Source organism: Lasioglossum baleicum, chromosome 2 (assembly GCF_051020765.1).
Source record: "Lasioglossum baleicum chromosome 2, iyLasBale1, whole genome shotgun sequence".
Taxonomy (NCBI): Eukaryota; Metazoa; Arthropoda; class Insecta; order Hymenoptera; family Halictidae; genus Lasioglossum; species Lasioglossum baleicum.
In genome coordinates, this window is record NC_134930.1 from 14,404,625 (window position 1) to 14,427,339 (window position 22,715).

The following is a 22,715-nucleotide window of genomic DNA, read 5'->3' on the forward strand; positions in this document are numbered from 1 at the left end:
GTTGCACACGGTCTCGTGTCCCGTTTCGTCCCGCGTGCTCGTCCCACGCCTAAGCCACACCGAATACCGTCAGCTGTGTGCATGTATATCTGTCGGGTGAACGTCCTCGATCACCGCGGAAGGGACGACACTACGGTAGGACGGCGCACGGCATAGTCCGGCATTATTGTCCTTTCGAACGCCGGTCACGATTTTCGGCCGCAATGGAAATCGCTTTTCGACGCTGAGCGAAGCTTTCCCGCTTTCCGTGGGACAGACCGCTTTTCCGGGGCTTCATTATTGATCCCTGCCTCTTTTCACGTACCAGAATAATTTATCTCTCTGCTTTCTCTCTATCTCCCTCTCTTTCCCGGCAAGGTGTTGTTTGGACCGGTCACGTGGAAACTGATGGCCCGAACCGCTTCCAGATGAAACGCTATACCGAATCGAACGATCCCAGCGTACCAAGGTCTCTGTCCCTCTCTTCAGCTTTCCCTGACCCCCGATCCCGCGCGCCATGGGAAATTTCAGGTTCGACTACCACGGGAAAGTTCGTTGACAAATTGCGGGCTATCGCCTGACGTAACGAGCCCGTTACTCCGACCCGATAGCTCCAGAAATAACAATTCGCCGACCTGCGAATCGCCGGAACTTCTCGTTAGAGCTTTCGCTAGCCGGAGTGCTCGGTATCTTATCCAATATATTATCCAAACTTTGCTGTTCTGCCCTCTACCTTGTTCCTCGACCCCAAGGAGTACGATATTCTCTCGGTAACTGCGCGAAAGACATCTCTACCGTAACTGTTAAAATTTCATCCCTACCATTCGGACGGTTCCCTTGGAACCACTGACCGAGCCAGCGAGGCGTCGAGTACCGTGTGGAGATGACAAGAAGGTCCCTCGCAGGAATGCGGTGACGTAGGCGAGAGAAGGAGCGCGCCTTCTATTGGCCGTAGCGGTCACACACACTACTATTACACTAAAGTAGTAGTAGTATAGTCGCAGAAAGGTTGTACACGATGAATGCCAAAAAAATATCCCCTCCACTGTAGTAATCTGAGCTCGGCTCGGATATATATGTTTATGAAACTTTCACCAATATATTTGTGGCATTATTCTGATTAAAATAATATCAAACACGACATAATTTCAACTGTATTTAGTGGTTTAATTGACGATGAAAGTTTCGGGCGCAAGGAAGGACAGTGTATGGAAAAGAAAGAGACGCGGAGAGTCGGCCGCGCGCGGTCTCTCTTTACACGCGCTGTCTTTTTCTACGCTTGGCTCAGTCTTTGAAGTTCAAAAAAAAAAATAGTGTCCATCAACGAACTTTTCAAACGAAACTCCCCGGAGCTTTTGCGACTATAGAGGATTTACTATACTATGGTGAACGGTAGACCCCCCCACCTTTTGCCTCTGTGCAAAACATTGCAACTTTTCTAGTTTTTGATTTTTCTTTTCATGAAACTGACCATCGTATTCGTCTTTTCTTTCTGATTATAATGCAATCCATCACGGTATAATCATGATCGTAATTATTTGTGTAACAATAAAACGATGTAGTAGTTCTTCTGTAACTGTGACTTTGCAGACCCAAAGCCCAAGACCCGGAGAATCGTTGTTTGATGTTAACGCGACCTTTATACATAATCAATGTTAAAGATATTTGCGATGCTGAGTTGGCTATTTGTTACAGACTATACGTACGGCATGAATATTTCGGAAAGCATTCTTGCAGCATTGGAAATAGGAATGGAAATTTTCTCTGCAACCCTTGGACCGTACCAAATGACTAACCGCATTACGAAATATCCATTAACTGTCGCAACTGCAATGGGACAACTTAGAACGAACGGAACGACTCTTGTTCTTGGGAACTCTGTATTCTTGGAGCGGTAGTTCTTCGCGTTCTGATGACTACACCGCGAATTTTATGCAGTTGTGACACAAACGAACAGGTGAAACTTGAAACAGCGAATAGTTCAAAGAATCTAGGAATGTCGATGCTTCGTATTCAACATATACAATTATTAAAAGAAGAAATTCAGCGTCAATCAGGTAATGTTTACTTAACGTAAAGATCTACGAAAGATGATACGAGAAAATGTTAAAGGAATTGCTGAACGTCACTTGAAGATCATGTTATTATAAGGTCGCTTGTCCATAACTTGAAATCTACGTGAAATGATCTTGAAAAATATGTGCTCTCATTTTAAAAGAACATCGACGACCTTAGAATTTCGAAAGATATGATCTTGGAAAAAATGTGCTCTCATTTTAAAAGAATATCGACGACCTTAGAATTTCGAAAGATATGATCTTGGAAAAAATGTCCTGCCTACCATATACCATGCCACGTCGAATACCAGGGTAACCGATCAATTCATAAAACTCAGGATACTTCGCGTGGCTGGCAAGCATCATCCGGTCGATGCGTCATTTCGTTCTCGCATCGTGGTTGCTGCGAAAGCAGACGTCCAACCTAGCAACCAAGCAACCAAGCAGCGCTCCGCGGTCTGAGGAAATTGTACACCGGCGATAAGCAGAACCGGTGATCGATGGGTAGAATCAGCCAGTTCACTGGGTCAATTTGTCCTGTTGAAGTTCGCGCGGCGATCGATCGGTTAGCCCTGCAGGTGCTGTCGAATCTCCTTCGAGGCAGCCACTAAGGAACGGATGGATTATTCCTTGAGGAGTGAATTCTCGAGGTGCCGCTAGTACCTCGTAAAACGTCTGCTGTACCGATATCCCAACCCCCTCTCGCCTTCTCTCCTTCTCCCTTCATCGTTCGTTGAAAGTTCTCCGAGGAGAAGCAATATGCTGTTGAAGGGGGCACCGACGCCACCGACGACGCTTAGGGACAACCTCCTCCAGAGGAAATGAAGATCTCTTGCTGCTGTCGGGTTCCGCTCTAGCGGACGTCGACTCGGGCCGCGTCATCCCGGAAAATGAAGAAACTCGACTGATCCAAACACCGGTTTAAAGAGTAGTCGGGGATCGCAGAATCATCCTTTCCATCGATCTACCACCGCTCTAGCCCTTACACAAAGGTCAGCCGTACAGTACAGTAGAACCTCACTGATTGCACGGAAGTCTTGCTAGTTGGATACTAAATACAATTGCCCCCAGCCCTTAGACAAAGGTCAGTGAAGAAGTACAGTAGAACCTCCCTGATTGCACGGAAACCTTGCAAGTTGGATACTAAATATAATTGCCCCCAGCCCTTAGACAAAGGTCAGTCAAGAACTACAGTAGAACCTCCCCGATTGCACGGAAACCTTGCTAGATGGATACTAAATATAATTGCCCCCAGCCCTTAGACAAAGGTCAGTGAAGAACTACAGTAGATCCTCCCTTATTGCGTGGAATACATGCTGGTTGCATATTAAATATAATTGCCTCCAGCCCTTTAGACAAAGGTCAGTCAAGAAGTACAGTAGAACCTCGTTTATTGCACGAAATCCTCGCACGTTGCATACTAAATTTGTAAATTTTACTTTGAAAATATTTACCGAGAATCATTTTTCAAGTCCATTTTTCCTGAATCGTTTTCCTGTCTCTATTTCACACGGCCTCATTTTACAATCTCCCAGTAAATAAAAAGGAAAGCTTGTATATACACAGTTGTAACTGCGAAACACGGCCAGGATAAATATTTATACGAGCATTTTCTTTTTCCTCTCATTCCCCTGTTTTACGCCGTATCTACATCCAGGGTGTTAGAGATTGTGTAAGTAACCGATTACATCGTACTACTTACGGTGTATGTATAAGGTAGCCAATAGGTTCCGCGACAATATTGATTTTTTTTCTGTAATTGTTTGTATAAGCACAGGAGCCTCAATATTGATATAACCGCGAGTAACCGAAACCTATTATTTTAACCTTGTTTTCTCTCCTCGTTCCTGCGTAGATACCTAAACGTATTCTTTTATTATTTCTACCTTACTTTTTACAACTGCGCACTACTTTCCTCCGAGTAAAAACTTTAATTAACCGGTCTACAATAACTGCAATTCAATGCGAAGTTTTCTGTTGTTACGGTTACCATTATTGTAAAAGCGTTGCGAAAATTACCGGAGAATTCAATAAAAGTATTTATCCAGTGGATGCGGAAAATTCACAATATGCTCTTCTTATAATACAATAATGTTCGTTTCATGAGTACGGCGTTATGGTGTACTATATATTATAAAAATCTTATATAACGACAATGGAGTTAATAAGCGCTTGACAGATACAATGATCAACATAATGCTTTCGCTAAACTTGAAAATCTACCCAGTACACCAAATTTTATTAGGATCTGTAAGAACATTACAAACATTGTTGATACGATAAATTTCGTCTTTTCTATTCTTGTATCATTACATAAATTGTTTCAATCTCATGTGATTTCACGTGTTCGTTAAATTGCTTCGAAGTTGTGGCACCTTTGAGGGATGTAATGTAGTAGTCAAAGTGTTAATTGACTCCCTGTATACTAGAAAATGGTCTCTATCTGTTAACACGTTACCTGCCAGCAATTATTTCTATTAAAAATCTCTGATAAAATATGAATAAAACTATTGTCTACTATTGTCTTAATTTATCTTCATGTCAAACATAAAATGGTGATCGTCACAAACACAATACGAGCCTGTTTTCTACGAACGTGTTAATTAATACAAAACATGAAACGAGATCACCCAAATAACGTTTCACCTCGAAGCGTGACAAGTCAGACTCATTCACTGCCCAGCAATTGTGTACGCGGTGGGCCTACAGAAGTTTTCACTTAAAAGATCATGAATCTCCCGGAAAATAGAAACCAATTTCTGCCGAGCGAAATGAAAACTATTGTTGCGGTGCAGTTTGCGCATCGAACGAAGTGGACAATATGGTAAGGCAGCGGCAGCCGGGTGGTCCGAGACAACAACCGTAGCAACTAATTGTAAGTTCGTTCGGGCTTTGTCTGGCTAACGAGTCAATTTTCACCGGGGGGACGTATTTGCCTAAGAATGCGCAAGCACTTGGGCCGGAGCGACGTCACCGAAAATGGAGCAGAGAGATAGAGTAGAGAAGAGAAGAGAGAGCAATACTGACGGGGGGTTGGCCAGCAAATCATGACTGGCCAAAGAGAATTCGAGAAACTCGGGGAGAAATCCCCGAGGTCTCCACCTCTTCTTGCCTCTTGCCTCGCTGTGCCTCGGTAAACAGTCCTGCGGATAAACCTGTTATTCCTCGCTATAAAATGTCACGGGAATAACAAGACCGGACTAGCTAGATGATTACTAACGTCAATGTTTGCACCGTGGCCAACGATCCGCGATAAGGATATACCTGCGCCCGCAAAGTCATCCAGCTCTTCGAGCAAACTTCAACGACGTTACCACGACGACCACCGCCCTGTTTCTCCTTCGAGTTTTGCGGACGGTCTTCTTAACCCTTTCCTCGGAAATACGCAAATTTCATTTCAACAAGGCTTGTTATATGCGCCGACTTCCTCGCTAGAATTAGAATTTAATTATTGTCGGATAATGTAGGGTAAAGCGCCCAAATATGAACCACTTTTTGGTGATGTCATGTTCTGATTATTTTAGAATGCTCTTTTCCAACCAAAAGTTACCAATTGTAGATGCATAAAGAGTTCATAATTTGTATACAACAAAAAAATTTTACTGAATTAGGTAATTTATATTCGAACAATTCAAAGTTATATTATACAAGTTCTTTACAAGTTTGGAGGAGTGTGTGTGTGTTCAGTTTTAGAAAGATACAAATTGGAATTTTTTCGAGGAGTTCTAGAGGACCCAGTCTAATCCAGCCTAGTCTTGTATGATGGTGCGAGAGTTAAATTGAAAACGGATTGCAGGGTGAATGCGGATCGAGTGGATGTCGTGGGACATCTCCGGGTCGCTTTCGGCCTGAAGACGTACTCCTACGAAGGAAATGAAGGTCTCCCGAGCTGTCAGCCGCACCCCGCAACTTGGTCAGCGAACTAAGGAAATGCTGAAACAGACCGGCAGATAATCCAACCTCGGCCCCGAATGCTCCAGTATTTCTTTCCTTCTCTCTCCCTCTCCCTCTTTCTCTCCTTGTTCAAGACCGACGAAGTGGTTCCGCAACTTCCGAAGAATTATAAGATACTCTGAGGAGAGCCGATCGATCCTCGATACCTCGAAGCTTTCGAGGCGAAACCGGAAGCGTCACGTTGATATTAGTGGGCAAGTTTAGCCTCCTTGTTCCACAGGAATTCGCTTCTTCGATTCTATTTGTTTTTCGTTCGATTGTCTTGCGATCAAGAGAAATAGGTATTAATCGACCGTGGATCTTTATGCTAAAACTGCTTTATGCTAATGCAAAATTGTCTGCGGCCATTGCGTAAAGTAAAAGGTAGATTTAATCCTTGCTTTAATCCTGCTTTGATCCTTTAGCCGTTCCTTTGTTTTACCAACTTCGTTTTGCCTTTGTCGAGTTGACTGTGAGGTAAAAGAACAATGCGATGGAAAGATTAATAATTCACTTTGTGGATTTATTCTGCGATTATGAAAATCTGATGGATAACGAGATCAGCTTGCCTTTATTTTCTTCATCACTTAATTTGTTTCGTAATTACCGTAATCTGAATTACTTTGACGCCAATAATGTTCTATATGTATAAAACAGAAAATTTATATATGATTTGTTTAGTCTAATGGCTAAATATTGATAACGACATCTCGACTTATAGACTCATGGTAAAGACTTCGTCACTACTAGACATGCATTGAAACAAACAATAGTAAAATAAAAATTTATATCTTTTCTCAATAGATGTAAAAGGGGCTGAAAATAATATAAAACCATTAAAATAATCGTCGAATGTTATTATGTACTAGACTGCGGATCTTTATGCATTTATGGCTCATGAAAATTTTCAAAAAAGACTAGAATATAAAATTCGATAGAATTTTGTACAATTTTCATTTGTTTTTGATCTAGAAAAGCTGTTCCCATTAAAAATAGGATTTTATTTCATTCCACTTTCTCAAAATTTGTCTACAAAAATTTGAAAATGCATAAACATCCGCAGTCTAGTTATTACTGTTTTGTGACTCTCATTTTTTTTTTAACATAATCTCAAAAACTACAGTATCAATCGACTTCAAAAGTTGCAGACTTCTTGATGTCTTGCACATACACGGACGACAACAAAACAAATGTTTGGCATGTACCGCATAGTCCTTAAGCAGTGATACAAATGCGAGTACATTTTCTTTATGAATTCCACCAGAGGGAATTCCACGCCATGCAGAATTCATCCGATGGATACTCTCCCGGTCAGGCTCTCAAGGAGAAGGTATCAGATACATCGTATCGACGGATCTCCATCCACCGTTATCGGATTTTATTCAGTGGACCAGGCATCTCTCCAGTGTCTAACAATAAGATTGAATTTGCGCACTGTCGAGCAAAAACAAACGTCCCTGGTCGGCCAACAGTTTCTCTTCTCGATTTAGGAACACCCTCGAGACATCCATTTCCTTCGTTCTTCTCCTGTTCCTTTCTTTCATGTGCGATAAGGATCAGTTCTTATTCATAATACTTCATATTTATTCAGTGAATCGGTGTCCCTTAACTTTTACAAATGTTTGGACACTTTGAATTGAATTATACGTTTAGTACTAAACATAGAATCCCGATAAATAAATTCTTTAATTAAATGGAGCTGGTGAAACGAAATGTTACACGTATAACTTTCGAACCAGTGTACTCCGTCCATTTTTGGCATTCTTTCGTCAAAGTCTAAACGACCATGTAAAAAGCAGTTGAAAATTTTAGCTACCCCAAAGTCAAGTTCAGCATTTGATTGTGATCATTTTCACAAGAGAACGCATAGTCGCCATCTTTAGTGCTCGGTAAATTCAGTGTTAAAGAAAGCAAATAAATGTGTGACATGAAAATTACACAGTGTATCATAGAGGGTGAATTTGCAACTCAACCCACCGACGTAAGTGAACTATAGTAAAAACGTTAGGCTACCGTGTGTAGCACGGTCAGGTGATCGAGCGTGAGTCCTCGTATTTTCGCGAAAATAGCACGTTGCTGCTCGATGGCAGGAGGGGGGTAATTACAATAGCACGTTGTTACGGCGAGGTTCGAGTATTGTTATCACGATGATCCGGTCTCCCCTACCACCCTGTAATTATAGAGCGGCGGGCCGGGCCAGCACGCGGCCCTATAGTCATTGAAATTAAAGCTTTTTGCATTTTCAACGGCGCCTCGTTAATCCGTCACGATGACGGCTTCGTGGCGCGTATTAGCAATAAATTGCGCGGGGCACAGCCACGGCATGCCAGCCCCGTGATTTTATCGAGAAACAAGATTCCCCGAGGCTACAACAGGGGAAACGAGCCAGCCGAGCCCTCCAAAGTCCAAAGCGAAACAATTCTACCTCGAATTAATCGCTCGCCGAGTTTTCGTGGATCCTTATGCGCCGCGATAGTCGCACTGCGGATTTCTACGGTGCTTCGAACGCTACACTGCGCTCCACTGTGATCCCGATCGAGAAATCATAGTAAGGTTTGATCATTTCCCAAAGAAATCATTTCCCTTTTTTTTTGAACTAAAGAAAACCTATTTATGGGACTTTCAATAATTGTGCTGTACAGAAAGCAAGTATAGACATTTTCTTTATTGGTACAACTCCAAATGACATTATTCTTGAACTTGTTGGTTCACAGATAAACATCGACATATTGATAGATTGTGATGAACTTAAACAAACAATAAAATATTGCAAAAATTTAAGAATATCGTACTTTAATGAAACCACTAAACAGGGAAAAACAGCCAAATTTATTTGGTTTCTATGTTTTACAATTAATGCATACGACTTTTATTTTGCGCAAAAATCCACAGTGTTAATTTTTATTCAATCCGAAAAAGTGGTGTACTTCCTTAAAAAGGATGATGTCTGAGGTTATTCTAAGTAACTTTTTCCTTTGCGACAGAGTTGGGCATTAATCGATTAAAATTATAATCAAGATTGATTGATTAATGTGTACGATTAAAAAAGGTAATCATTGAATAATCGACGACTGATTCAATCGATTGATGAAGTTAATCGTCAATCGTTGATTAAAAAGAGTCATCCCTCTCAAGGAGAAGTGCAATTTTTTTTTTAAAACCTGCACCCGTAAGGGGTTGGAAATATTTCATCGATTTTTATTGGGAAATGGACAATGCTTCGGAGGATTGCAGTGAATTTTGAACCTACGTGTTAAAATTTGGCGAATAGATACGACTAGTATCCACGGCCAAACTAGCAAGTCCCCGTAATCGAGGGATCGAGTGAGACGTATGTAACGATTACGAAGACCTCGATGGTTAGTTTCGAGTCGTTAAAGGTCCGTACCATTATCGAGGAGTGTCTCGATCTTTAAGGGGCTTAAAGGCGAGCGTAACGAGAATGGCTGGAGAGGAGAGAGAGAGAGAGAGAGAGAGAGAGAGAGAGAGAGAGAGTGTGAGCCGACTAGTCGGTCTCGAATCTGATTTAATAACGTTGCGTTTAACTTGGCAGAACGTTCACCGTTTCCGCCGTTGCGCTACGTTGTTTCATCTGTTCTCGACTCTGCATGATGTAATATTTTAACAATCCAGCGAGACGGAATAAGTGCATTCGGGGAATATTCAGTCTCCATGGTTTTACTCGCTTTTCTACTAATGAAAAACATAGTATTTAATTTAATGTTCGTATTAATGTTTCACAATATACGCGCGAGAGGTGTCAAATCTTCTAAATAATATTCAATTTAGTGTCGACAGTAATGTGTGTACATACAAGGACAAAAAGTATAAAATTGTCAACTAAATAATATTCGATTTAATGTACACATTAATGTATTACAATATGTAAAAATTATAGAATCTTCTAAATAATATTCAGTTCAATGCTCATTGTAATGTATGTAAAAGATCGAAAGGAATAAAATATTGTTTTAGATAACATTTAATTTAATGCTAATAATAATATATGTACAAAGAAGAAAAGAATAAAATGTTCTTCTAGATAATATTTAATTTAATGATAATAATAATGTACATACAAGAACAAACGGAATAAAATCGTCTTCTAAACAATACTGAATAAATTAAAAATCGATGTTAATTTATATATAATATAGACTGAATCGAACCATAATATTCGAATGCTCGTACGCATTAGAATCCCCGGCACTAAATCGTGCTAGCATCCCCCGAGTGCAAATAAATCCACAATTTAACAACTATGAAGACTATTAGCGAAACAAATGTCGCCACCAATCGCGTTCACAGCGACTAAGCAGAGGACCCGTTCAATGGATCGGAAAGCAAATAAAACCGTCGGGTAGACGGGATTCTGGTACGCGATAACGAAAATAATTGCAGTCGTTCAACCGATTCGCATCTCGGTCTGCGACGTATCGAGTGCAACTTCTACTCGGCATTATTATTCAGATATCCAAATTCGTCGCTGTTAGAAATTATTTAACATTCAATCTACCGAGGAATTTGCACAATTAATGGAACTTGTATGTATTGCCTTAGAAAAATTACAAGATTTCATTTATTTAGTTTCATCTTTGTAGTTTCAGTAATTGTAAATAAAAAATTTGTGACCGGCCTGTTTGACCAGCACTGGTAAATAATTCGGCATTAAATAAAATCTGCTCAGTTGACATCAGTCCGGTCAGTCGCATATGCGCAGTAGCATATAGCAAATTACTTATATCAAATCACTTCAAATCGGACTGAGACAGAGTTGTTTTTACATTGTGTTCCGGCCTGTACTAGAGATGGCCGTGACTCGGAGCCACTTCTCTTCCACCACTCATTTGTTAGCGTCTTACGAGAATTTAAAATTGTTGACGAATTGAATTGAAAACTATTTGAATTGAATTAATTGAAAATAAAACTCGAATGAAAATTAAATTAAAATTGAATGAAAAAATTAAATTAAAATTGAATGAAAAAATTAAATTAAAATATTGAATTAAAATATTTAAGTTTAATAAGAATTTTACCTTCCATGGGACATACAAGAGCCTCTAGTTGAAGAACGAAACTTTTTCTGGTCTCAAATGTTTGTAAATCAGCCGACAAAAATATTTGTAAAAATATTTGCACAAAGATGCACTTGTCAGTTCTCTTCGATGAAGACTTTTATGCGTTTTCAGCTGGGATCCGCGAATTTGCTGAACGAGTGGCCGCAGAGTGGACGCTTCGGAACATTAACGACTCGAATGTATGCCGGGCTGTTTCGTTTCGGTATAATTATTTCGTTCCTCTTATCCGGCGTTGCGCGGCTCTCTATAAATTATATTGAGAACTGGTGCACAGCGCGGACTCCGACATATTTGCGGCGAAACGCAACCCCCGCGCGTTTCCAGCTTAAAGTAAAGTTATCCCCGCAATTATCATTCTGTTGATAATCTATTTTGGTTCAGCTACAGCTCCGGAGAGAGCGGACTGCGTCAAAGCGTTTGGCTGCGTTTCCCGCACCGTGTTTGCGGATAGCATAACTTCACCAGCGATTACCTAATTTCTGCTAATGTTCTTGCGCGAAACGGATTGCTTAGGGACCGTAAAAAGACACGGTTGTTGAAATTGTATCCGCACACCCTTTGGAAACGGAATTATTTCTTTAAACTCCACGAGCTGTAGTGACTTATTTAATAAATATTTAATACATTTTTCAGCAGAATTAGTTTACTAAAGAATTTCGACGAAAACAGTGAAGTTTGCAATCTTCATCTTTTTTAATTTGAGAACAGGCGCAGATTCGCGTCTGCAGAAATAACTTTTTTGAGAAGTATTAGTATTGGCAAGAAAGTAATTTCGGCATTTTCAGGTGAAATAGAGCCCAATTTTTTAATTCAAACAATGAACTTTAATGAATAAGATATTTTCCCTTTTGTTTGATGATCTTTTACCAAAAAGAATAAATAAGAAAATATTTTACTGATTAAAGTTCATCGCTTGAACAAAGAAATTCGGTCGTATTTCACCTTAAAATACCGAAATTACTTTCTTGCCAACCCAATAGATGACGTGTCAAAGAACTTTTTCAAAATTTCTATTGATCAGAATTGTGACAAAAACAGTAAGGGTAGCGATTTTTATCTTTTTTAATCTGAGAACAGGTGCAGATTCACGTCTGCAGAAATAATTCAGTAACATAGAGGAGCATGTTCTCCGACACACGTTAAATCTGAATGAGCCACCTAATTGAACGTTAATTCGTGGTCGGCGATACAGTCGATGATACGGAGAGAGTGGCAGCCAATTAAGATCATTTCCACCAACTCAATCTCATTGGAGAGCATCAATTGCAAATACAATAGAAACTGATCCGTTTAGAGACTAATGAATTTCCCTTTTGCTGAGCCACAAGGCAAAGATTAATGTATCGGTTAATGGTTAATGTATTGGATCCAGCTTATCAAAATTATAAAAGAAAGCATGAAATTTCTATTTGGCGTTTTCTTGCTGGAAATAATTTTTCATTTGCATAAAAATCCGCAGTCTAGTGAGAATATTGTTGAAGGGGTTAAATCGAAGCAAAAATGGAAGAAACTGGCTCTAGAGGGCAATTGACACTGATTCGCAATGAAGATTCTCCCGAAATGATTTAAAGTCGGAAACGTCGTCGCCAGGTTTGAAAAAGACGGGTTCGATCTCCAGTGATTTATTGTCCGTCAGAGAAATTAGTTCGCTAAGCTGGATATCGTCGGATGAATCCTTTGGTTGGGCTCCCGCGAATCCCTGGCGTACACTGTCAAATCAATCGACGAGCGTGAGCCGCTAAATCAAATAATAGACTCGCGCCGACAAAAAAATCGACGCTTGTTCGACAGTCGACGAAGCAGAGCCTCTCCCATTTAATTTCCATTCTTCCTGGCAACGAGACATCGCATCAAATATCATCTCAGTAATATTAAAATTTCATGCGAAAAAAATTCGAATTCGATTTTGAAAAATTTATCACTCCAACTTTGTACTCAATTTTACAATACAACTTGGACTTCGAATAAATTTAATCAAGAGACATGAAAGCAGAGGTTTCGTTCTTCGAAACTCGCCTACGTAGACCATCGCATGATTTTTCTTAACGAAGTTAGAGCAATTAAAAGATCGCGTGAGTTAAAAATTGCTCCAACTAATTAACCACAGTGGTCATCAATCATGCCTTGTCCACTCATCAATCATGACTCGTTCTTTCCTTCTAATTCGTTAACTAACGTGTCAAGTTCTAACGCGAGACAGGATTTTGATTCGGAAAGGAAATTACGTTCTGAGGAATTGAATGAACATTTTCGCGCACTTCCAAGGAAAAATCGCGCGCTTCAACCATAATCATTGCAAGCTCTGAAAGGGCGAAAGGGGCTGAAAGGGCCAGGACAAGGTAAAACATCGAAAGTATTTTTTACCGGAGTTTTCGCGTCCGATTTCTAGCCGCAACTCGGTCTTCTTCCCCGCGAAATTGAATTTGCGGAATTGAGTAAAGACGACATTTGCCTCGACTTTTTCCGCATTCCTCCGTCCCGCTTTTAATTCCATAAAACGAACTTCGTTTCCGCTAACGCGACCAAAAAAAAACGAGATTCCCCTCCTCCCAGTATTTAAACATTTTAGCCCCCGGAGCTTTGTGACAGGAAGAAAGTTAATTCCCCGACTGTCAAACTGCGCCGCGTGCTCCGTTTTTCATTCCGCGCTGAACAACCAACGTTGCGTTATTCCTATTTATTTATTCAGCATTGTTGCAAGCGGAATGCCCAGCTTTCTTCTGCACGCGTTACACCGAGCATTACGATACTCGGCATTAAAAGAATGAAATTCGTTAACCTTCCGGTGCTACGAACCACCTTTCGCGTGCTTCATTAATTTTACGAACTAATGGGGAACATTGCAAAATTATCAAATTTAATAAGCGCAATGTAATGTTAACAAAAATATCCGACACGTAATTTTCTCGAGCGACAAACGTACACATGTCTCTCCCAGAAAAAAATTATTTAAAATAATCTGAGATCAAATACACCATCGAATTCTTCATTAAAGATACTAATTTGTACCATGCACACACAGTGTGAAATATTTTTGTATGAACAAGATTGAGCTCGAGTTTTATAAATATCGGTGGGATTGATAAAATTGTGACAATAAAATTGTGATAATAAAATGTACCGATAAAATGGTAAAATCACTGAGAGCATTTACATTGTCACATTTTGCAAAGCGAATAACAGCGGTCTCGACGAAAATTACAACGCCGAGCTGATTTTTCCATTCATGCAGCAATTGTAGCCAACGCGAACGAGAACAAATGACAACTTTAACAGAGAATTCAAAGTGCTCCTCCGGGAATGTTCGACTCGATTCGATGTTCCATTATTAGGTGTGTTTCCCGGGCTCCTCGGGAACTCGGTGGAAGGATCGAAGATTGTCGGGAACGATCGCCGCCGCGTCGCGTCGTGCCGTCTGGTTTTACAACTTCTTCACGAGCGTCCTTCGTGTCAGTTTTATCGCACGCATCACAATTGCAGCACACCTAAACCCGCCGGTTGTTCAACCAACAGAGGGGAATTATTTGCCATAAACGTTACCGACGCTGATCCCTTGTACCGTAATATCGTTTCCTTAAACGAATTACGCCCTAAATACAATTACAATCTACATTGACAATTCCGATAAAACCGGAGGTCTCGGGTCGTGTACGGAAATCAATTCTGTGATGCGCTGTGGTACCTCGATAGCGAACATATTGTTACATGTATTGGAAGTTGAAAGTTGCATATATATTGTTGACATAAAATAGGCAATTTTTATTTAGTGATTACCTGTGAAAAAATGTATGAAGTTTATTTATTCGCGTGAGGAGAACTTACCTGTCCTAGGTAACCTACTCCCCTAGTTCTCTAGCTTTATAGTCGCTCCTCTATTTTCCCCCCACACTCTTCCTTACCTCTCCAATCTCTTTCACAATTCCCTAGATCCCTAGTTCATTCTATAGTTTCTCAATCCCTCCTCTAGGGTGACCACTTCCTCTCCGATTTCCCTAACTTCTTAGTATCGGTTCTTGGTCTCCCAATCTCTTCCTTAGTTACCCTACTTCCCTATGCCCCTCTCTAGTTCTCTAGATCCGTAGCCCCTTCCTTGGTTTCCTAGTCCCTCCCCTAGATTTCCTACTCCTTTCCCTAGTTTCCTAGTTCCACATTTAGAGGTTCCCACTCCCCTTTCTCTAGTTCCTTAGCTCCCTAATCCCTCCTCTAGGATCTCAACTTTCTTCCCCAGTCCCTCTCTTAAGTTTCCCACTTCTTCACTTGTTCCTTCTTTCATTTACAAACTAATCAAAAATTCTATTATATTTTCCGGATCTTCCAAAAAATTATTGCAAGAGAAAGCGCTACGAAAGAATTACGTTCAAGAAAATTCTGTACATCACCCGCGATTGCAAATCCCCTGCAGGTCTACGCAAAGTCCATTGGCTCGAAGCTACCACGCTATACCTTTTCTCAGTGAAGTAATCCCGACGTTGGATAGGAATAGGACCGGTCTGGGCCGGGATATAAGGACGTTATACATCGGGCGAGTGTTTTGCCGAGGCAAGTCACGAACCGAGCCAATTATCGGCGGAGCTAATGAAGCTATTCCTTCCCGAAAAGAAACGGTCGAAGAGGAATCGTTGGAATCCATCGGGCCCGTCCGCTTCTCGATATCCCTCTCGCGTCTCCGACTTGCCCGCCTGGCTGCCCGTCGATATCTGGCGCAACTCGCGAATCCTTTTACCTCTATTTCTTCTTTCACGTTCGACTTCTGGCCCGTTGCTGCTGCTGCTCTGCTGCTCTGCCCCGGTCTTTAACTGTTTCGCGCTTAAATTCACTGGCGAGAACAAGAAACGCCGCGCCGAGCCAAAGCTACTTACGGCAAGCCGTTTAAACCTGCTCTATACGCGAGCTTCGTTCCCGGGGCGAGAGATGCTTTCAATTTTTTTTCTTCTCTCTTTTTCTCTTTCTCTATCTCCCTGTGTCGAGAACCTTCACCCCAGATTCGCACTTGTTGATTGGAAATTTCTCGGAAGCTTCTGTTCATCCTCGACCTTTCAATTTGCGGTTCATTGCCACTTCAGCAACTCATATGTCCTTTAAGTTGAGCCCGAGCCTTGAACGATGTTTCTTTCTGACCCAGTTCTTCCAAGGATTCATCTAGCCTCCAGGCTAGCTGTTGTTTATCTTGCGGAGACGGTTGTTGTAACAGAACATTGTTATTCTGCAAGATGGAACAATAAACCAGAGTACTCTCTGTACGTTTCTGCAAACATGGGAGCCCAGTGTTGAATATTTGTGTGGCAAATAGTCACATCTTCATGGAAAATAAAAATTGTCGACTTGAATTGCAACAAAATTGAATGGTCTAGAAATTTATTCTCTTAAATTGCATCTACTTATTTTTGACACGAGTCCATGAAATACTAGTAAAATGTGTAACGTTAACAGATGACACTTGTGGTTTCCCAGCGTCATTCAATCATAAAATGTATCAATAGTCTTCTTTTCAATGCCGGTTTTATGTCGCACCAAAAGGATACTAGCGACGTTGAACAGTTAGAAATATTCCGCTTTGGCAAAGCTTACCATGAATACCGAAAGCTTTTCGCCCATTTTTGTTGGACAGTTATAATTCCTGCAATTTGCAGCACGCAAAAACATACACCAGAAAAAAATAGATAAATATAAAAACGTGCGTTCGAACAACTAACTTTTCAACGAGGACGAAAAATTGTCGATACTCAAACTGTTGTAACTTCACGGTAAAAAGAAATAGTACACGGACCCACCTGGGCTCGTTTTGAACCATGCATTCTCAGTTTGCACGACTCTGTATCCATTTTTTAGAACAATTCTTATGTATCATGCATTGGGCGAAAAAGCAGGACGGCTTTGAATTTTAGTAGCTTTACATATCCAAACACCTCTGTGGAGTTCAACAATTTTTCTCGACATTAAATTAACAATGGACGTCAAGATTAAAGTTTGACTTTAATATACGATGTTTATTTCGAATAGTTTATTTCGAATTTTTTCGTGTCCCCTTTTATTGCGGTTTGAATTAAAAGCATGCCGATTGGACAGTCTCAAGGTCGCGGTTCTCATTCAATGTAAAATAAAGTGACTACAAAAAATCATACATCAAGTTTTGAGACGGCGTTATAAAGGGGAGACTTCAATCTTCAAATCTATGGTAATTTTAGTCAAGATAAAAATTTTTTAAGCTCTGCACACTCGTTTGAATTCATAAAATTTGATAAAGAAAAAGCATTCACATTGCCTCCCGCTAATGGTGGAAAAATATCTTTCAAAAAAGGAACTTAGGGGTGAGAATGTTGAGACTTCATAGGGTAAGGTTGCTCAAGTAGCTATCAATTAGTAATTTTATTCGAGCTTAGTCGTTTGCATCGTACCGCGTACAACGGAATTTGATTCGGCCGTTACTTCAGGCCGAGCAGCTCATAAACCGAGCATCTGAGTAGATGAACAATGGTTCCTGCAGTGTATGAGTGCGCTAATTCCGGCGATCGTTAAAGCAAACACGCTCATTCCTCGTCACCCGTAACGATCCCCATTTTTCGTTTGATCGAGCCAGCGTTACGACAACACGCGTCGCTAATTCGGCTCGTAAAAATTCACCGTCCTCTCGTAAACGTCGTCGTCGCGACGATTATGACGGAGTAACTGCGTCGCGATCTTCCCCTCGCGCCGCGTTGTAGTTCCCTAGAAATTAATAGATCGTTTTGTCGGATAGTTTCGGCGTGTATACGTTCGACGCTTGTCGTTGTCGTGTTTACGTCGCCGGAAGATGCCTCGGTCGTCGTCTCCGACCTGCATCCCGCACAGTGCACACTGCACCGTGTATAGTGCAGCAGGACGTATTCTCTGCGTCGCTCGATACGCGTCCTCGCTTGTTCGTATAATTACGTCGTTGGAATAATAACGCGGCTCCCTTTCATGTTCCCGTCGTCGCGTGTAAGATCGAACCGCGATATCTGTTTGGTTAGAAAGTCTATTACGATAACTTGTGATATCCGCGGAATAATTTCGCTCTCGACACCTCATGCCACAGGCCCAGCTAGTCGAATGTCAGAACTATTTCGATGTTTCTAGTTCGTTAACCCTGAGAGCGATAGAATGTCAAGACCTTCTGTTTCATTTTTATTGCTGAATATGGTTATTACTTTTTCCATGTAGAAAGTATTGGATTTTCATACTGATAATAGGACCGGAGTGGCCAGATAAGGGGAGGGGAATGAAGGGGACAAACGTACCCCCTCCGTGACTCTAGAGGCGCCAAAATTTAGGGGCGCCATTTTGGCTGTAAGTGAGAGAAAAATATTGATGTGTTAGATACGCAATTAATAGAAAATTTGCTTTTGTTAAAATTTAAATAAAATGTGTATCTTTATTTTAAAAATATATATATTCGTAAGGGGCGGCAATTTGTCTTTTTGTCCGGGCGACGTAACCGCTAGAGCGGGCGCTGTTACCGGACACATCCGCGACAGAGACGAGACGAGTCACGTGACCGGGGCGCTGTGTAAGCGGGGGGAATAGCGATATAGAAGGGAAAGGTAGAGTGGGGGCACAAATCTTAATCTGGCGACTCTGGTTAAGGCTACTGGACAGTAAATGTGATATTAGAGCGATTTCATCGTTTTATTTGCAAGATATGGACCTTCCAAGTTTTTATCTGTCTTGTCATTTTTCGGGAAGACAGGTTAAAATCAGAAATTTTTATCTTGAAAACTATTTGACGACTCGAGTCTATAGTAGAAAATTTCTCAATTGAACACTAAACCTACCGCGGTCAAATCACTGGTTTTATATTTTACAATTATCGAAATTATAAAAATTCATTTGTGGAAAATAGCATATATTGTATTGAAAATTGCGGACAATCTCAATAAACTTAGTGTTGTCACTTTTGTTAGGCAATATTTACCAGATATTTTTAATGCTTGTCATAGCTAAATACATATGTTCATTTTGAGAGACCAGACTATTGAAAAATAGGTTGCGTTTATGAATTTTTATTTTGGACATTGGTTGATTGTGTTTAATAATTTTATTTTGTCGCAACACACACAAACTGCGTACTTACCAACAACGGTGAGATAGAAGTAACGGCTAATGGGCGGAGTGTTTGACAGTTGGCACTCGTAGGTCCCGGTGTCCCTTTTCTGAGGGTATCTGATCTTGAGAATCCAGTCCTCCGTGTGCGGAGTGTGAACCGCAACGAAACGTTGGTCGCTCGTGTATGTGTACATTCCAACAGTCAGGAGATGTATGTCCCGGTGCCTCACCCAGGCCACCTGTAATTAACACAATTAACACTTTACTTACCGGAAGCCTATTAATAGAATTTTCAATAATTGTGCTGTACCAAAAGAAAGCATAGAAATTTTCTTTTACATTGAAATCTTAAATGAAACTATAGATGACGTTATTGAGGGTGACTTGTTAGTTCACAATGAAAATTGCTGTTGCTACTGAAGGTTCCATTGAAAAGTATTTAACCATGTACCATAGATTTTTCAAAATTATGCTATAATCACCGGTCGGTAATATGTTAAGAACGTACATACACAGTTCTTTTCCATTCACACTCACCGTACCGGGTACAAAATGTATCGGATATATATATATATATTGTTTTATTAAAATTACAAGAATTAATTTATTTAGATTTTTCACAATTTTTATAATAATACGAGCTCGAATTTATGGAATAATTTCTAATTGAAGCATCTTTATAATGTCAGTAATTAAAAAATAAACACTGTGAAAGCGGTCATTTGACCAGTCGCGGTAAGGTTAGCGTTAAATTGTTCAAAAATTAATTACCCCTCCGCAGCTTGGTTACGATTAAAGTGAACGAAGATATGACTTATCCAGGGTATCCAAATCGAGTAACTTAATAGACATTTATATTTAAATATTGATATTATCAGTTTGAAAATAATAAAATATAATTATCAATTCTTCAAATGTTTTTACTGTGTTTTGCATTCCATTAATAAATGTATAAAATCCGCAGTCTATATGTTTCTTGCGATAAAAGGGTTAACATTAAAACAAAGAATCCAGACAAACCCGAAATAATGCGTGTTCCGTCTCACCCCAAAGTTGCACCAATTCGGACAAGCCTACAGAAGATAAAACTTGCATAAAACGAGGGCGAGCATAATTGAAAAATGGGTTCGGAGCCAACGGGGTTTGATCGACCGGCCTAATCGTCGCGCGGGCTGTTTTTAAACGGGTCGATAGCAGCGCTCGGCTATTTTTAAGGCAGTAGATAACGGTCGGATACAGTTCCGAACATAAACGAGTAAACTGTGGGCGTGATCGTGTCCCTGTGTCCATTTTTAAGGGCTGCTTTCGAACCGAACCAACTCAACCCAACCACGACCCAAGCCAACTCTGCTAGCCGAGAGGGAGAGAGCTGGCTTGAAAAAGCTAGGTCAGACCGCACTCGGGGGATTAATCGACCCCCTAAAACACAAAAATGATTAGACACTCGACGATTCAGCACACATCCGACCCCCCCGTTCCTGTGTTTGTCGCGCTATCCGCTAACCACACTATCGTAAACATCCAGCCCCACGTGTATATTGTTGGAAAAATATTCCGGGAACACGTGTTCGCATTTTTCCACGGTGAGAAGTACATTTCTCCCGACAACCTTGCCACAATTTCACGGTTTCACGGTTTTACTGCCGGAACTACGCTAAAGCCGCCATACACGTGTGAGAAAGAAACTTGCAGGATTTTTCTTTAGCATTTCGTTTGCAAACTTGCAAACTTTTACCAACGTGTTCGCGAGGAGTTTCTGATTAAAACGAGCCGCAACATGATATGATTCGAAGCATACTTACTTAATTTATCCGTGATACAGTGGAGCCTCTATTATCCGAACTGATGATGTTCTTCATTTCTTCGAATTCATTCATTTCAATCGATCAACCAATAAATTCGAAGTAATAGAAAATAGAGTTGAATGTAAAATCAAAATTAATTTGAACGAGCATTAAATAATGAGACTCATTCACTGCCCAGCAATTGTGTACGCGGTGCGCCTAAGAAAGTCTCCACTTCAAAAAACAAATTTCGAGACAGCGTATGAAGGGGGAACTTAAATCGTCAAATCTATGGTATTTTAATGTGTGAAGAATTTCTAAAATTTTTGAAACGGAACGGTATATTTGCTTTCTTTCGGCGCGAAACGAAACAACAAAGGATTCTGTGAGAGGCGTCGAATTCGTAATTGTTCGCGGCTATGGCAGCATGGGTGATAAGTGGTTGATTGCGACGATAGAGCGGATCCCGAGATGATATCTATTCGAGCGAGTCGGATAAGCGAATTGGCAAAGTTCCAAAGGGAGAAGCGTGCGAAACGGCATAAGGGGGGTTCGGCTGATACCGAAACCGGCAACTTCTCGAGGCCGTTAATTAGAACGGGATCTAATCGATGATCCGGACCCGTCATAACAGCCGCAACCCGAGCCATTTCCTACCCTGGGAGCTGAATCGTGCCGTAACGACCGTCTCGCAGCTTAAAAGGCAATTCGAATCGTTTTTGCCGGGCGTAATTTAACAGATTACTCGGGACCGTTCCGAGGCTGGGCTGCGGCTAAGCAATCATCGCTGCCGAGGATACGCGATCTGCATACGATTCCTGGACAATCGAGAACCGTCGCTCATTCATTACCAACCCACGATTCTGTATCTCTAATGCCACTGCTCGTTGTATCGCTTCTGTACCGCACGGTGCGTTCAAAAACCCCGTTTTCTCGACCAAATTCCATTACTCCAAAGATATACACTACCGGTCATAAGTTTGGAATCACGGCGTAAAGTCAGAGAAACAGAAGGTTTATAAGAAGTACTGAATGCCTTTAGGACAACCAAGCAAGATTAACTTGTCAAAAAACTTACGAGCAGTATGTTTTACATTTTGTATTATTATCTTTTATCAAGGAATGCATATTTTTGTCTAAATTGCTCTTTCATTAAAAGACCGCCTTTATTTTGAGTAACAGCCTGACATATTCAGAGCATTCTGGCAATTAGTTTTTCGAATGTTTCTAATTTGATACTTCTCTATGCTTCTTGTGGAAATTGTCAAAGATGTCCCTTTAGAAAAGTGCATTCCGAACATTGTCTTACACTGGGTCCATACACTATACAAGAGCATTATAGGCACAAGAAAATGCTGAAATCTATTTAGAAACATTATTTAACTTAATAATAATAATTAATAATTGATGATGAGTTAATAATTGATATTATCACGATGGATCATTTCAAAATTCATCGATATGTTTGAGTTTTACAAAAATCAGCTAGTGATTCCAATCTTTTGGCCGGTAGTGTAGGTGTCACGTTATGGGATATAGAAAAGCATACTTGACATTGCAGTAACCTTGACAAGCTGTAGAGATTACCATTTAAATTTTGAGTGGACACGGATCATGTATTCTTAAAGGTTACACCAAAACGTTTCGAAAAGAGTAGAATACTATTGTTTTTACTGGATCCGTAGGTTAGGTTCAGTAACACCGCTTTTTGGATCGAAAAATTACAGGAAAAATTTGATTATCTTAAGATTGTTGTGAACCGTGCTTCAATTTTTCAATTATTTAATTTATCGATACCCATTAAGCTCTGCCCCGGAGCATAG

The 22,715-nt window shown here is 40.6% G+C and overlaps 1 protein-coding gene across 2 annotated transcripts in view; it reads right to left on the reverse strand.

Moving 5' to 3' along the window:
* The window catches only part of LOC143215644 (zwei Ig domain protein zig-8), a 105,851-nt gene that overhangs the window by 23,123 nt on the left and 60,013 nt on the right, over positions 1-22,715 (reverse strand). For both annotated transcript variants that reach the window (XR_013010407.1, XM_076437945.1), the window contains exon 4: positions 19,137-19,347. Coding sequence is in view for 1 of the 2 variants with exons in the window: in XM_076437945.1 (XP_076294060.1) it covers positions 19,137-19,347 (211 nt within the window). In the remaining variant the exon portion in view is untranslated. The remainder of the gene's footprint in view (positions 1-19,136; positions 19,348-22,715) is intronic.